The sequence below is a fragment of the Marmota flaviventris genome, chromosome 10 (genome assembly GCF_047511675.1).
Source record: "Marmota flaviventris isolate mMarFla1 chromosome 10, mMarFla1.hap1, whole genome shotgun sequence".
Taxonomy (NCBI): Eukaryota; Metazoa; Chordata; class Mammalia; order Rodentia; family Sciuridae; genus Marmota; species Marmota flaviventris.
In genome coordinates this window covers 52,794,656-52,812,198 of record NC_092507.1, presented here as the reverse complement: position 1 = coordinate 52,812,198, position 17,543 = coordinate 52,794,656, and the positions used below count along the sequence as shown (strand labels likewise).

The window sequence follows — 17,543 nt, the reverse complement described above, 5'->3', positions numbered from 1 at the left end:
TAATAAAGTGTTGACTATCTCATGCACACACCTGGATGGACATTTTGTAGATATAAGATGGAACACCCTGAACAGAATATCCAAAAGGCACTAGAAACAGAGTACACTGTAGAGTACAGGATACTTGCATGGGATCATATGACTAACTGGTAGCCAGTCAGGCCACTGCCCAGCATCAGGAGAGAATATCATCCCATATGTCACAAGTCCAGAAAAAGACTCAAATGTAAAGGATGAGTTCTGCTGCATGTGTATCAGTTTTGTGACATTGTAAAGCTGAAAAAATAATAAGTTGCACCACTATAAGTCAGAGACCATGGATTTATAACTAGAGAGGAAGAATAAAGTTCCAATTGGCTTTCAGAAAGTTTGTAGAAAAAAAGAAAGAAAGAAAGAGAGAGAGAGAAAGAAGAAAGAAGGTAAAAAAGGGAAAGAGGGAGCAATCTTACTTCCTATTGATTTAAAAGCTATGTCAGCACTATGTACAAAATGTGCAAACATATCAGGAAATGTCATTTAGATGAGCATGATGGAGAAAACTTAATGCCGGCCTTTAAAAAATGAGGAGCCATCACAAGCTGTGATCTCTGATGAGTAAGAGCAACGAGAGGAAGTGTTTTCCCATCTCAAGTAATAAGTTAATTATAGAAGCATTTATAGAATCTCTTTTACTGTAAGCCCTTAAAAGCCAGAATGAAGCTTAATAGCTTAAAAGTATTTGGATAAAGCCCAGCAGACCATCAGGAGGCCAGTAGAAATTGTGTTTAGTCCTAAAAATTTTGTTTTTGGATTTTGCTTAAGATTGTGTAATGGAAACCTTTGGATCTGGTCACAAGTTCAGGACAATCCTCCTCCAACAAACTCTAAGTCAGAGGACATTAACATCTCCATTACAGTGAAATAGTTTTCAGAAATATTAAAAATTCAGGTTCATAGCATTATATGCACTTCCTTCTTAATGCATCAAGAAAGATTTAATGGTAGGCCCATGCTAATCTTTGGAAATGGTTTGAGTGTGTCCCTCAAGGGTTCATGTGTTGAAGTTTAATCCCTATTGTGAGATATTAAGGCAGAAACTTAAATCTGACTATGGTGTTTAGAAGCGGGACCTTTGGGAAGTAATTAGGATTAGATAAGGTCCTCAAGGTAGTGCCCCCATGACTGGTGGCTGAGTAAGGAGACAGACTGACTAGTGAATACAGACACACATGTGCGCTCTCTGCCATTGCCATAAAATACCCCGTGCTCCCTCAGTGCTCTGCCAGAAGAAAGGCCATCCCTATATACAGTCCCCGGCCAAAATAAAATCTCTTTTCGGTATAAATTAGCCTGCCTCATGTATTTTGCTGTGGTAAAACAATGGAATACAATCTATTAGTCCATTATCTTCCATAATTGGGAAATCAAGATGAGCATATGATGGTACTACACGACATCTTTGGCACCCATTCTCTCGGAAAAAAACAGTCATGATTTCTTTAATGGCAGCCACTAGTATGGCAAGTCACTGAGGAGTGTTGCCTCAATCTAATCAGTGAATTAGAGGGTAGTGAAAATAAGGACCTAATTTATTTAACATCCAAATTAATCCATGAATACCTTTAATTCTGTTCAGGAATCCTTTGGGAGGGGATAGGGTTTGTGATCACTAGACTAAAAAGACCTTATTCTAAGAGACTCTTGCTGCTTTTTATATTCGTATGGATTAGAAATCAACTTATGGAGAAGGTTTCACTGTGAGGACCACTATTATGAAGATGCACTTTCGAAACAGCTACATGTAGATATCAAGGTACTCAGTGTTGACCCTATTTTATATCAATAGGAGTAAGTTTACAGCAGCTCAGGAAAAAACAAAATACTTCTAAAAACAAAAACATCAAAGGCCTATAATAAGAAACTGGCAGGTTATGGTGATGCCAACCCTGAACTTTCTCTACCAAATGAAAATGCCCAGGGTGCTAAGCAGATGGCAATCAGCAGTTGGAGATGGGATTTAGATAAAAATCATAATGATGGGTCAGACATTTTACTTATTTTTTTATGAAATGTTATAAATATATTTTATAAATTTAACATAATTACTGATTTTTTTTTTTTTTTGAGGAGAAAACTGAAGCCGAGACAGGGGAGGTGACTTAACCATGACCATAAAGTTGTTAAAAATGGGAGGAGGTAAGTCCAATCAATGGATTTAGTAAACTCACTTTCTTCCCACCTTCCTGCCTTCCAAATATTTATTGAGTCTCGATTCTGTGTGAAGCATGATGCAGGGGTCATATCTTTTGCCTTTTAGTCCAGAACACTTTCTACTAAACCAATGGAAGGTTCCCTGCTTGCTGCAGTGAGAGCACAGGAGAGAGGCCTCAGTGGAGAGGTGCTTACCACCATTCTTTGGGTGCTGCATGTTCTTGCCCAGAGCACCTCCATAGGTAAATCTCTTGAGTATAGGAGCTCTTTTATTTCTGCACCATCAAATGCTGATGAAAGACTATTTCAAAATGGAAACAGGTTTTCCAGCAAGCTCTATGCTCTCCAAGTAAGGACTTCGACAAGCTGACTGTTTTTCTTATAGTTCCCATGCTAATTCTAAACAAAGACCAACAATTTCGTAATAGCCACTGCAAACTGTTATGAGATAAGCAGCTGAAAAAATAGGCCTTTCCCCTTTTCAGATGCTCTTTATTTCTCATTTATAGAGTCTCAGGATTCACCAGCATATAGTGTAATAAATTTTCTGTGAATCATGTGAATATATGGGCACCAGATTCTCTGGCCCCCAAATATTTTCCTTCTAATTTTACCATCCACGTTGTCTAACTGGTTCTTTTGTCATGGCCTCCCCAGTCAAAACAAAACCTAGCCATGTCCCCAAAATTCCTGGCCTGCCTTTTTGAATCCTTAAACCACCCCATCTATGGGAAACCAATTATAATTGGGTGGAGACTTTTGTTTTTCTCAATATTATTCACCAGAAGTAGGGACAAAAAGAAAACAGTTGTAGTGGAAAGTTTGTGCCACCTCAAGAACTCTAGGCTTTCCTCATGCCCAGCCCGACAGCACTCAGCCAAGCACACCAAGCAGCGCACCTCCCACAGCCTGATGAACAGAACATACAAGAGCTATCCTAACAGACACACAAACACACACATCCTCAACAGACCAGAATTTACATAGCGCCTCTTAGGAACAGTCTGTGAAATAGCAAACATTTTGGAGAAGTAAATCAATACTCTGAGGACCCTCAGTAAAATTCCTGGCACCATAACCTATTCTACCTTTCAAATTCCCACTCCTCACTTCCACCTTGAGTAGTGCTATCATGTAATCTGGAGAGGCCATATTTCAGAGACTCCTGGGTCCTTTGTATGATGCTCCAGGAGTGGCAAGCATATTAAGTATTTAACCACCTACCAGATATTTTATTAATTCTTTTAAATACAGTATCTCAGTTCTTTCTTACAACAACCCTATGAGGTAGGTTTTATTTATCATTCAGAAAACCAAGGAATAGAGAGTTAAATTTCCAGTACACACTAGCCAGCAAGAGTCAGAATGTGGAGGTTGACCAAGAGGTAGCATTATTTCCATTTGATGGCTAAGGACATTCTGTTTCAAAAAGGGAAGAGTCCTGAATGGGACCCAGAGACTTCATTACCACATGCCCACCGTCAAGTTAAATTAGGGACAGTTGACCAAATTTGCTCCCCGCAACAACTCAGTGATCCTTTCCTACTTCCTTGTATTTATTTTAGACTAATACTTAGGAAAGGATCTCCTAACAGAATCTCAGATTCTGTTCCAAGTTCAGGGCTCTTCATACCCATTTGAGGTTAAGTATATTACACAAAATTAACCAGTCCATTTGGTCCTTGATTCATTTGAGACAGCCTGATTACGGGCTCAGAAAACCTAGGATAAACTTCTGGATCATTCATAATCAGGAAGGATCTACTGTTCTACCTTCTTCCTGTCCTAGGACACACTTACAAGAAGCCCAAAGGGTGAGGAGATCTCCAAATTCACTCATGAAAGGAATAACAGAAATTTCACAAAAAAACTTCGTTCCCAAGCCTGTCTGAAACCTACGGATTTCCAGTCTCTACCAAGTCAACCTTTGGATCCATTGGGTCTGGGTTGGCAGCCAAATAATAGTTTTTGTTTGTTTTAAACAAAGCAGCCAAGATGACTCAGATAAATCATCAGCTAGGTTAGGGGCCACTAACCCAAGATGTTAAATGGCTTCCCAGACTATTTTTGTGTCTTTAGCATAAAATATTTTCAAATATATCTAACTTTTAAAAAGTATATTAATGGCAGCAAAAACAATAAAGACCTTCCTATATTCCAAGTTACCATGGATTTCTCTACTTTTCTTGAACAACTTCAAAGAGTGGTCTACACCGACTCTACCCTTTACCCCACCCCATTCAACCCTCATCCAGCCATCCTGCATATGCCTTGGTCCCTCTCCACCACCCACTCTTGGATGAATAGAACAGTCTACGCCCATTTCCCCTCCTTGCCAGACTAACTACACTTCTTGCCATCCTCAAATCCCTCCAGTGGCCCCTCAGCTGGTTGCCTTCAGAGTAAAAACATAAACAAATCAAACAAAAACAAACCAAACCCAAACTGACATACATGATCCATTCATATTGGCTTAGTGCTGCTCTATTTTCTGATGCTCATTCCCTCTGAAACAAAGATCCATTCTGGCAACTCATTTTACAGATTTCAAAATATGCACTTGCTACAAATGTCTCATCTGGAAATTTCCATTCACGTTGTAAGACTCAGATCAGAGCACAAGGCCTGAGTCACGTGCCCCAGTTTACTTTTATCATTTTTTAACTTAGCACCCTACTGTCTGTTTTGACTTTTCTCCCCCACTCCCCTCCCACCAATGTATACATACACACGACTAGGTTTTAAACTCTCTATAGGCAAAAACTTTATCTTCATTATTTTGGTGTCTGGCACAGGAACTACATGCAATTGCCAGCCGAGAGAAGCTTTTTATAAAGGAGAGTGGGGAAGGAGTCAGGGTTGTTTCTGGGTCTCAAGCTTAGGCAAGCAGTAAAACAAAACTGCTCATAACTGCTATATGAAGCACAGGCCAAAAGGAGGTCTGGGTGAGTGCAGAGATTCTAGGTTTGGTTTAGATGTTAAGATTTTCAAGTGTCAGCAGGCAAAACATAGCAATAGAGAAACATGTCTTTAGTGATCTATTATAGAGAGGCCTTTAGACTTGGAGTCAGGACCCATAATATTTAGCCATGTCAATTACAAGAATTTGGTATTTCACTGTAGGTGATCAGTTCACTTCTCTGGCCTGTTTCTCATCTATAAAATGATGCTGACACTTGTCTTTGGTATCTATGGCAAGAATAACATGAATGTATAAAATCAATTATGACATATAAAGAGGCACTAGACTGGTTACCTTGTATACATAGTGTGTTTGGACTCCTCACAGGGAGTTTCCTATGAATGTTGAAGACTATGACTCATCTGTAGAGCCTGTGTCACTCTATATACTGGGACCTTTATGTGTGCAGATTTGCTGTTAAGCTAAGAAAATCAGGAGCTACTTTATAATAAATCAAAATCACAGTCCCCCCCCCCCCCACCTGCACTGAGATCCTTCAGAAGTCTTGATTGCTCCACCATAAAAATGGAGAAACAAAAGCATAAAGAAAATTCTAGCTCCTTTCATTCTAACATTCCATAAGGACCTACTGTGTACCTGCTATGGGCAAAAACCTGGATCAGGCCCCTGGCATACAAAGGAGCAAACAGAAAGGAGCACAAAGTCTAGCAGATGTCCAACATGAAAAAAAATCAACATGCTATAATAAGAATATGTCATGGAGCAAAGTCACACAAAGGAATGGTAGTTGAGCCAACACAACTCTGAAGGGTAGAAAAGGGGAGGAAAGATTCACAGTGTAACCAGGATGGAGGTGCCAGTGACCAGGACTGGGGACCCAGATTGGGGAGTTCAGAGGCAAGTTTGGTTTCTGTTTGATTTTTGAGGTCACAATAAGATAATCATAGAGAGAAAAACTGAAGGTGGTTATTTAGTAAATAAATTCAGCATTGGGCCAGGGCTGTAGCTAGAGATCTGGAATTTAGCAGCACGTGCAGAAACTGGGGTGTGGGTTAACCTGACTGAGAACTTTCAGGGGGGTGACAATTAGTGAGGGTGTGTGGGAGCATCTACGCTGAGAAAGAGACAGAGGAAAGAGACAGAGGAAAAGAAGCCCTGGAAGAAAGACAAAAAGGTCTGAGAAGAGGCTGAATAACAGAAAATAATTTTATAGAGACCAAAGGATGACAGTTGCAAAAATGAGGTTTATATGTCAATGGCTACAAAGAAGTCAAGTACAATTGTAGAGGAGTCACTTGAAATTCTACCCAGGATTTTTTTTTTTTTTTTTGTAGTACCATGGAGCTACATCCCCAGCCTTCTTTATTCTGTATTTTGAGACAAGGTCCGACTAAGTTGCTAAGGCTGACTTTGAACGTGCCATCTTCCTGCCTTAACTTCTTGAGTTGCTAGGATCATAGGTGTGTGCCACTGTGCCTGAAAGCTGGGAAAATCTAAGTGTTAAACTGAATTGGACTGGTAATTCAACGATATTATACAATCATCACCAAATGATATAAGAAAATGTAAAAATGTATATATGAGTATGTGTGCGCATACATACATTTTTAAGTTAAAAATCATCTCTAGTCATTATGATCTCATATGCTAAAAATATTTCATAAGTGTGCTCTAGCACATTCTCTTCATTATGATCCTATGTATAAAAATATATATCAGTATATGGCTTTTAAAATATTCTGAAATGGGGGCTGGGATTGTGGCTCAGTGGTAGAGTGCTTGCCCAACATGTGTAAGGCACTGGGTTCAATCTTCAGCATCACATTAAAAAATATAAATAAATAAAATAAAGTTACAAAAAATTCTGAAATCAATAAAATAGGGTTGTTGTGAGGAACTTTAAGCAGACTAGACTCTGAACTAGTAACTTGAGGGGGAAGTCAGGGTTAAAAAAGGACCTTCTGTTTTTCACTTGATCTTGTTTGTGTACATATACACATAAATAGATGAAAATAAACCAAATCATAGGAGTAGAAGAATTGAGAAACTGAATAGTTTTTTGATGTTATATAAGTAATTGCCACATCTTTAATGAAACTAATGCAATGTGCAGCTGGGGTAATTGGGCATAAAAAAGAACCAGAGATTCCTAGTTTGGCAGAGTGTTGTTCTTTTATTTTAGATACAGCATGGCTCTTTTTTTTTTTTTTCTTTCTTTCTTTCTTTTTTTTTTTTTTTTTTTTTGTTACTAGGAGAATCTGCCAATGCTTATATAATAGATCATTTTCAATAAACAGATGCTTCTTGACTTACAATGGAGCTCTGTCCTGATTAACCCACTGTGAGTTAAGAGTATTGTTAAGTAGAAAAATGCATTTAATACACTTAACCTACTGTACATCCTAGCTAAGGAACATAGGACAGTGTGGAGTTTTAGTTGTCTCCCCTCCTGATTGAGGTGACTAACCGGGAGCTGCAGCTATCTCCCTGCTCAGCATCATGAGTGGGTATCAAACCTCACCTTGCTATCCTGGGAAAAGATCGACAATCAAATATATTTTCTAATGAATGAGTTTTGCCTTTGTACCAGTATCAGTCAAACCATTGTAAATTGAGCACCATGTGTATTTTTTAAAAAACTATTTATTTTTATGTTGTAGTTGGACACAACACCATTATTTTATTTATTTATTTCTATGTGGTGCTAAGGGTCGGACTCAGGGCCTCACACATCCTAGGCGAGCGCTGTACCACTGAGCCACAACCCCAGCCCGAGGACCATGTGCATTTCACAGAAGGGAGAACAGTGGTTACTCACCACAGAAGTGCTGAAGCTACTGAAATTAGCAGTCTATAGCCTTTGGGGCCCACCTGTACCTCCTGTAGCATTTACCTCTGTAACATGACTTCTAAATGCCCCTTACACCCCATGAATCCTATATCTCAATGAAGACTGCAACGTTACCAAGATCGAAGTTTGTAACTTCAAATACTCTTTAAAAAAATCAAACACAATAAAGAAAGTCCAGACACTTTTTCTTTCAGCAAGAAAGACTAACTCCCACTTCCACTCTCACCTCAATTGCATAACTCAAGAGAGCAAGAGGCAACTTTCCTTGGATTCTTCAAATAAACTCTCTTTAGGGATCAGGCCACGTACAAGAAAATAGCTCAGCAGGAATTTGAAAGAAAAAAAAGAGAGAGAGAGTGAGAAATGAGGGATAAAAGCAGGAAAGAGACTGAGCAAAACATTACCAGCACCATAATATAACACATGCACTGTCAAACTTTAGTTACTTGAATGGAATCAGGGACAAGGAGTCAATTTAGAAAGTAGAGATCTGGCAGGGGTGTTTTAAGAAAAAGACTGCACATGTGTGTTGGATGGATGAACACATGACCTAGTTTTGGATAAATGAATCTAAGAATGGTTTATAATTTATGTGAGTCTGTTTCCAGCTAGTCTGAACAGCAATCTGAAACTGTGTTATCAATTAGGGGCCCATTGATGGATTATATACAGTCTGAAAGAGCCTGAGGCTGGACATCTTACAGATGTAAATATCGGACATGTGATAGCCCAGGAGCACATTAACTCTGCTCTGAAAAGGGGGTATGCACTGTAGGAGGAGGAAAAAGGGGGACTCTGAGGTCACCCTTCACCACCTACCAGTCCTCTCATATTACAAATAACTGCTCAAGTATGTGGACTTTGGGATTCAGCCGCTGCCTGCTAGAACGACACACGACTTCAAAAGCAAATCAGTTCTTAAATACCTAAATATTGCCAAAGGCTGCTTGTAAATCTAGCTGTGTCAACTGTGCCGAGAACAACTCTTGGTAGGCAGTAGGTTACACTTGAGTCATGCTCTTAGAAATGTCAAAATTCAAGATCTAGTCTCTATGTTCTACTTACCCCTGTCATCTTCACTCTAGTTTTCAAACTCTCGTAACTCCCTTAACAACAAACACTGCACTTTATAGAGATTCTTCTACTTTTTCAGTGCTAGGGATTGACCTCGGGCCTCATGCAAGCTGCACAAGCACTCTACTGCTGAATCGTACCCCAGCTCTTGTAGGGGTTCTTGATCATTTGTGTAGCTAAGTTTTACTCTAAATCTTAGTAACAGAATGTAACTGTAGTTCAACTAATAGGTCTTTAACTCTTAGCTCATGATATTGCTTCTTGATTTTCCAAGAAAATAGAATTACTAAAGCAGGAATGTCCCCAGTTTCCAGGTATTGTGACACTACACCTATCAGCCTCTGGGCATCTCTAATCACTGACTTTTCCTTCCCTCTTCTTTCGCTCTACCCGTGATGCAACATCTCTCACTTCATCGAGGAGAAGGTTCCTGTATCATTAGCTTTTCTCTGCTGGATCATTCCCTTTATTACATGAACTTGCTCTAACTTCGTTCAATGTAAAAATACACTCTGGACTCCTAAGGCCCTTCAGTTTTTCTTTAAGCAAAACCTCATGCAATTACTGTCTTCAACTTCTCTCTTCCATTCTCAAGAGCTTAAACCCACCGCCATCAGCCTTTCATTCTATGTTGCTACTCCACCCAGCACCTCTTCTCAGGCTCACCAGTGACTGTATGTTGCTAAGTCCTGTGGTCAGGTTTCTAACCCTCACTTACTGGGACTGCCGGACAGTCAATCTCTCCCCAAGAAAGTGTTTTGAAACACTTTCGTCACTTAGCTTCAGGGAGATGTTCCTCTTGGTTCTCTCCCTAGGAGACTGACTGTCCCTTCTGATTCCTTTTGGGTTGCTTCTGAGAGTCCTCTAAGTGACAAAGTGTCCCAAGACAGTCTCTGGAGTTCTTCTCTTTTCTAACTCCAGTCATCTGCTATATGATTTTAGCAAGTTCCATGACTGAGGTATTACTACACCTAGACATAATGAGCCCCAAATTTAAATCTCTAGTCTGACTCTGTTCCTGGACTACAGGCCTGTATAGCCAACTGTCCAAAGTCTTTTCAACTTGGGCATCTAATAAGCATCTCATTTAGCTGCCTGTATCTTGGCCTTTCTCTTGTCACAGCAGCTCAAATTAAGTAGATTGCTTCCCTGCATCAAATCCTCTGATGGCCTTAAATTTTATTCATACAAAAGCTAAAAATCTTTAAAATGGCCAGTAAGGAAAGGCTTTTGGTGATCCATCCCTCAACTACTTATCTGACCTAATCTTCTACTCTCCCTCCTCGTTCACTCCATCACAGCTTCTGGCAGTTTGGAGCACACCAAACATTCTCCTAGCTCAAGACCTTTGCATGGGATATATTTCCACCAGTTATTCTCATGACTTACAGCCCCCACTTCTTCAGATCTCACCAATGAGCCCTTACATAAAACAGTAAGTCTCCTCCTGTTTCCACACCAAAACCCCAAACAACAGCATTCCCTGTCTCAACTCTGAATTATTTTTCCTTGACAGCATCTGTCTTAGTCTGTTCTGTGCTGCTACAACAGAATACCACAGCCTGAGTAACTTATTTGGTTTATTTGGCTCACAGCTCTGGAGGTGGGAAATCTGAGGTCCAGGGACAGGATCTTCTGGAGGTCTTCTTGAAGCATGGTGGAAGGCATCACATGGGTGAAAGAGAGAATGAGACCAACTTGCAGCCTCAAGCGCTTTGATAATTGGCATCACCCATTCAGCGGGGTGAAGCCTCAAGATCTGAACACCTAGCATTAGGCTCCTCTCATCAGGCTCACCTTGGGACACAGTGAAACCACAGAGGTACTCCTCATCATCGACCTGGGCATTTACTTGTCTATTTGTTCAAAATCTACAGCTCTTAACCTCTGAATTTTGTTCTTTGTTTCGTTTATAGCTCCTGGCCTAGAATTTACCATGTAGAGAATGCTTAATAAATAACTGCTGAACACATTGTTATGTATTTATTTCCAATTGGTAGAGAAGAGGCAATAGCTTGGAAAAATTGCTTTTTCTGTATCCACTAAGAAAAAGGTATAATACTACTAGTAATGATGCATGAATGAGTTTTGTATGTCTACAAGAGAACTGGGCTTTGGGATGTACTTTTGTCATGTTTAAGGATTTGATCCTTCAAAATAAGGAAATGGGAATGTGGCCCTGGCTGCAGAAGCTTCCACATCCTCGAAGGTCTGGTCTACTCACTGAGGTTGGTGGCCCTGGCAGGGGAGCCTCATTCTGGACACAAGTGAACATGTACCACCCGCCTGCCCCAATTTGCCCTTTCTTATTGTCCCAATCATAGAGCCAGGAGGTAACAGAGCTTTGCTAGAAACTCAGCACCAGACTGAGGATCTGTTGTCAGAGATATGTTAAGCAAGGTATTAGCTACCAAAAAAGAGAACAAACATATTTGAAAGTACAGTTAGTCTATCTGTGGATTTACCCAATCTTTGATTGAAAATATTCAGAAATAAACTGAATCTGTACTTATCAGGTAAAATTTTTTTTCTTGTCATCATTCCCTAACCAATATGTATAGCAACTGTTTACTTAGTATTTACATAATACTAGGTATTATAAATAATCAGGAGCTGATTTATAATAAGCTGATTATAAAAGCTATGAATGCTTAATTAAAATAAGAAAATAAAAATACACCACTGTTCCATCACTTAAATATACCCACTATCATTAATGACTAGATCCTTCTAGATCTTGTTTGAATGAATAATGCATTGTTTTCTCTCTGTCTCTCTCTTTTTTATCAAATTATGAAAACAAGAATAAGATTTATTAACAGTGTAGAGACAGGCGCAGTCAGCTGAATTCTAGGGACTTGGTGGTGCTGCTTGGGAGGCAACTGTACTTGCATTTTGTATATTTCATAGGTAATCATATTATCAATAATATGATTAAATTATATTACCAATGACAAACTATTTCATATTTCATCATTTATGGTAATAATCATTTTCTCCAGAAATACTATAGTTTCTGTGATGTTACCAGTTGCACTAAAAATTTCTTTTTTTTTCCTTATAGATAACAGTAGAATGTATTTGAATATAGTATACATACATAAAGTATAACGTCCCATTCTTGTGGTTGTACATGATGTAATGCACTGTTTTCTTTATTAATTCAAATAAATAACCCCACAAGTTCGCATGAATTGCAAAAAATAATAACTACATACAATAGTAAATTACCTTGTACATTTTTGGGACACACTTAGATCTGATTCCATTAAAAGATTGCTGCTTCAACCTCAAATCTTCAGACCCAGTCACATGTCTTGTGTTAATGAACTTTTTTTCAGGGAAAGAGGTAAAGTACTGAATTTGAGAACCTGGAGAATAAAGTGCCAGCTCTGAGCCCTGTGTCAGTTATGAAATCTTCCACACTTAATTTTTTTTTTTTTGGCCATTCCATACTTTTATCTACTTTTTTTTTCTGTTATTACTGAAAAATATTCTCATATATCTTCCTTTCTAGCAGTAAACCTTATCTGCTCCTGAAGGCTTTCAGTTTCTCTGACCAATTAAAACATTATTGACTTCGGCTGGGGTTGTGGCTCAGTGGTAGAGCACTTGCCTAGCACGTGTGAGGCCCTGGGTTCTATCCTCAGCATCACATTAAAAAATAAATAAAATAAAGATATTGTGTCCAACTACAACTAAAAAAATATTAAAGCAAATCTTAAAAAAAATTATTGACTCTACTATATATTGGCCCAGAGAATACGTGCCTGGCAGATTTGGATTGGACCATTTATCTAGCAGCTATAGTTTTATTATCTCTAAGAAATATAAAACTTTTAAGTCTTTTTTTTCCAGACCCAGTAGATTACCTGGTTTGTGTATACAGTTCCTCATGATTATATATATCTTTCTTTCCCAGAGACTGGATGGGGCCCTACAAGTAAATGTTCTCATCCTATGGCTTCTCTCTTGGGTTCTGCATGTCTACAAAAGAACTGGGCTTTGGGAAATACATTTCTCATGTTCAAGGATTTTATCCTTCAACTTCCCAGTAATAAAGGAAAGCTTAGGACCATTCTGGGCTTTGGATTCTTCCTCAGTAATATCTAAAAATTGAGGCTGGTATTATTTCTAAAATTTCTTCCAGCTCCAAAAAGGTGAAGCCTCCAGGCTCTGAGATCCATCAATCAGCAAGTGTACACAAGACAAAATGGGAGAAATATGAAGTGGAACTCCAGGGCAAGAAAGCAGAGACATCATGTTACTCTGACGCTGTCAGGAGCTAGATAAACATAGGTAGCTAGTAGTCATTACCACTGCATGGACCTGAGTTCCAATGAGACAGGAAGAAAGTTAAACCTGAATCTATGATATTATGTGGTAACATTAACTGGTAGAAAACCTCTTCCATCATTCTTCCAGAAAACCCCCAAATTTAATATTATAAATACGTAATGCAAATGAAGTCCAACAATTCTTGTTGCAAACATAACTAGGTCTCTAAAGTAACCTTTAAAATACAAATATAAAACACACAACAAACAAGATAATGGATTGAAGAGTCTAGCAAGGTCCTTGGCACATGCCATATGTATAACTAGACAGTAGATGCCAGCTTGATTTTTTTTTTCCTCTCTCTCTATTGAGGGTTAACTTACCAGAAAGAAATATCCAATTTTGGGTATGTGATAATTTTCTTCAAAATGTGAGGGAAAATGTTTGAGGCAATACCTGTATTCCACTTAAACTTGATAGAAAATAGTTCACCCTTATAAAACAAACAAATTACTGACCTGAATTTAAGTCTCGTCCTGGATTGAAGGCTCGGCTATTAACAGTGGTGGAAAGTCGATCACAACTGATTGTTCTAGATACATTGGTATTAAAGTTCCCATCAAATCTGAAACAATAGAAAAGTAAGATTAACAATGTTTATTTGGGGGTTTTCTGATCTAGAAAAACCAACAACAAAAACAATAGTTCATACTATGTACAAAAAAGTTCAGCCAATAAACAGGAGAATAGTGACTTAACATTAAAAACTTAAATATTCAAAAAAAAAAAAAAAATTCAGGCCTGGGATGTGACTCAGCAACAGAGTACCAGCCTAGGATACATGAGGCCCTGGGTATTCCATCCCCAGCCTTTAAAAACAAAACAAAATATCAATAAAATATGGGAAAAAAAAACATCTGTGTCTAAAAAATTTAGAAATCAAATTCAATGCTAAGGGGATTAAAAAAATAGATGACAAAATTCAGACTGACTAAAATCATAAAAATTCAGACTTGAGCTTTGGGGTTATATGTGAAACCATATTCTTTAAATTATCCTATTTGAAAACAAATGAAATAGTACAAAAATAGACAGCATTGAAAGGGACATAATAAGTCTGGATCTGAAGCTCTTCTGTGTCTCCGCTAAATTGTGTGACCTTGAGAAACTTAATAAATTTTTCTGAGCCTTAGTTTCCTTATCTGGAAAAAAAAAGAGATAATAAAATTTACTTTCCAAAGCTCTCAGAAAGATTATAAATGATGTATGTAAGTTCCTCTCTCAGTCCAGACACAGAACTTCTACCTGCTAGACTATAATGCAAATAAGGCCAAGCTCTTTTTTTGATTTTTCAGTGTGGTAGTACAATGCTACTATTATAAGCAAAACAACAGTACAACTCTGGATCATAGCAGATCAACAATACCTATTAATAATCAATTACTCATTTGCTAGAGAAAACAACAATCTGAAAAAATGTATTAGGAACATGGGCCAATAAATTTATATATAGTCATTAAGAGTATTTTTAAGCAAATCTAATCCAAATGTATCAAAAGAGATTTTAAACTTCCATGTAACTTGTTTAGGTTTCAGATGAGAGGTCTCCTGAAGTTTCTTTGAGATACTCAAAAGAACTCAAGCTTATATTAGGATTTTTTAAAACTTGGGGTAAAATGTGTAATTAATGAAATTCCATGAGCACATAACTTAGGAGAGGTGCTCTTCAAAATCAAGATCCATTTGATCTTGAACTCTATTGTCTGTTGGTCACATCTCATAATAGATATGAATTATTAAAATCACACTGGTTGAATAAACAAGGAAGCTAGAATTTCACTAGGTACGTCAGTTTCAACAGCAGAAGTTAAAAGTTTTGTTTTGTTACACAGCACCTCAAAGAAGGAGATAACTGAATTTCACAGTCCTTTAGGGCTGTAGCTCATGGGTAGAATACTTGCCCATGCATGAGGCCCTGGCTTCCACCCCCTAGCACCACAAAAAGGGGGAAAACATAGAGTCCTTTAGTCTAGCCTCTAGCCCAGTGCAAAATTACATCAACATGAACTGTGCCTCAAAGGACACAGTTGCTTCACCAACAAAGTTGCTCTTCCTTGGACCTGCTCCAATTTGTCTAGACGAGAAGACTGCTGCCTTAAAAGCCACAGATGGGGAGAAAAAAAGACGAGATTAACACAGCAGCAGCTGCCCGTGTGTGTGCGCTGGCAAAGCAGCATCACCATAATCTCACTCCTCTTCATGTGCTAGCTAGCCATGAAAAGGCAGTTTCTTTACGAAACGCTTTTATAGAAGGCCAGATAATAAATACTTTAGGCTTTGTGGGCCATAAGGTCTGTTGCAACTATTCAACTCTGCCATTATAGTGGGAAGGCAGCCACAGAGAATATATAAAGAGTTGAGTGTGGCTGGCTTCCAATAAAACTTCATTTTCAAAAGTAGGTGGTGTGTCACACTTGTTTCACCACCCCTGGTCTAGACCAGGGCAGGCCAAGGGAATTCTCCAAGATGATGAGTAGGCACAATTTTTGCACTGCCCAGTATAGTGTAGCCACATGTGGCTACTAAGCATTGGAAATGTGACTACTGTAAGTCAGACACCAAATTTCCTGTTTTATTTAATCTTTAAGATGAATAGTCACTGAAGAACAGTTGCCGTATTGGACAAGAGAAGTCTAGAAGGGTCTTTTGACTGTTTACCTCCTCATCCTTCAGGGCTGTGTTCACACACCGGTTCCTTAGGAAGACCTATTCTAACAGTGGGTGACTTCCCAAGCTTTTATAGAGTACTTCCATATTCTCTCAAAACACAATTTTAAATCTACAGTTCTGTGTGTGTGTGTGTGTGTGTGTGTGTGTGTGTGTGTGTGTGTTTTAACCCAGGGGCCCTTACCACTGAGTTACATCCCCACCCTCTTTTATTTTTTGTTTAGAGACAGGGTCTCACTAAGTTGCTGAGGGAAGCCTCAAACTCTCCATCTTTCTACTTCAGTCTTTCGAGTTGCTGGGATTACAGGCATGGGCCACAGTGCCTGGCTTGTTTGTGTACTTTTTATAGACAGATTTTATAGATCAGGTGCTACAAATAGAAAGGTTTCCCAGGAAGGCAGACACTATATCTTGTTGGTTTTGCTCACCATTTTGTACATAATACTTAGCACTGTTCTTGTCAAAAATAGGTGCTCATATTAGCTGGTCTTTCATGAATATCCATGGAGCCTGGCCCTGGTTTTTGGACTCTCCTTAGGATCCAGAAATCTCAGCAAGGCAGGCGTGTGACTCATTTGAATGGTTATAAATGACTGAAATTCTAGCTACTCCACAGCCACCTGGGAAGCATGCTGGAATGTGGATTCCTGGATCTATCCTTGGAGAGTTTGATTTTAGTGAGGCTGGGGTAAGGTACAGGAATTTGACTTTTGACAGCCTCTGAGAAAAAAGAAGCACTCTTCCAAATCAAGATGAAGAGCCCTTTGCTTCTGCCATGAAAATTCTTTTAGAAATAAAGCAATCAAATTTCTTTCTAAGGGAACACAGTTTTTCCGGTATGCCTAAAAGAGACTACGAACAGAGGATCTTCCAGTTTGATTTGGGCTCAAGAGGACAGAGTAGTTTTTTGGTATGTCTGCATCTCACAATCTCACAACTGAACTTTGCTATACAAATTATGAACCCCTTTCGTGGTAGAGAAAAATGACACCAAAGGTCACAGAGCAAGTCAGGGACCTAAGACAGACTTGAATCCACAACCCAACTTTGCCTTTCCAGGGAGGAGTCACACACCACTCTGCCTCATTTAAGTGATGCATAAGGGAGAACTTGCTGAAAGGGGCAACTCAGGATGGGTACTGAAAAATCATCCCAGGAAAAGTGTAGGCTTGCCTAAGAGCCCCTGTCTGCCTGGATGGAGCGTCCACAGCCAGGACCTCTGCGATCACCCTGGAGGCTTAGATTCCTTGGGCTTTTGTGAAATGATAACTGGTTCAGGCGAACCAAGGAGACGAGGGGAACTACTACTATGGATCACTTTACTTCCTTCACTGCAAAGATCATCTTTAAAAACATTAAAGAGAACATTTTACAACAGTAAAAATGGAAGTGACTCATTAACAAAAGTCCGTGCTTAGTAAACATTTGTCAGTCATAAAAGAGTTTCATGATATAGTACTTGTCATCAATAATCTACCCAGGGCTGGGGCTTTAGCTCAG

The 17,543-nt window shown here is 38.9% G+C and overlaps 1 protein-coding gene across 1 annotated transcript in view; it reads right to left on the bottom strand.

The window, feature by feature from the left end:
* The window catches only part of Cachd1 (cache domain containing 1), a 203,922-nt gene that overhangs the window by 63,778 nt on the left and 122,601 nt on the right, over nt 1–17,543 (bottom strand). The window contains exon 4 of the mRNA XM_027949549.2: nt 13,835–13,941. Coding sequence (XP_027805350.2) covers nt 13,835–13,941 — 107 coding nt within the window. The remainder of the gene's footprint in view (nt 1–13,834; nt 13,942–17,543) is intronic.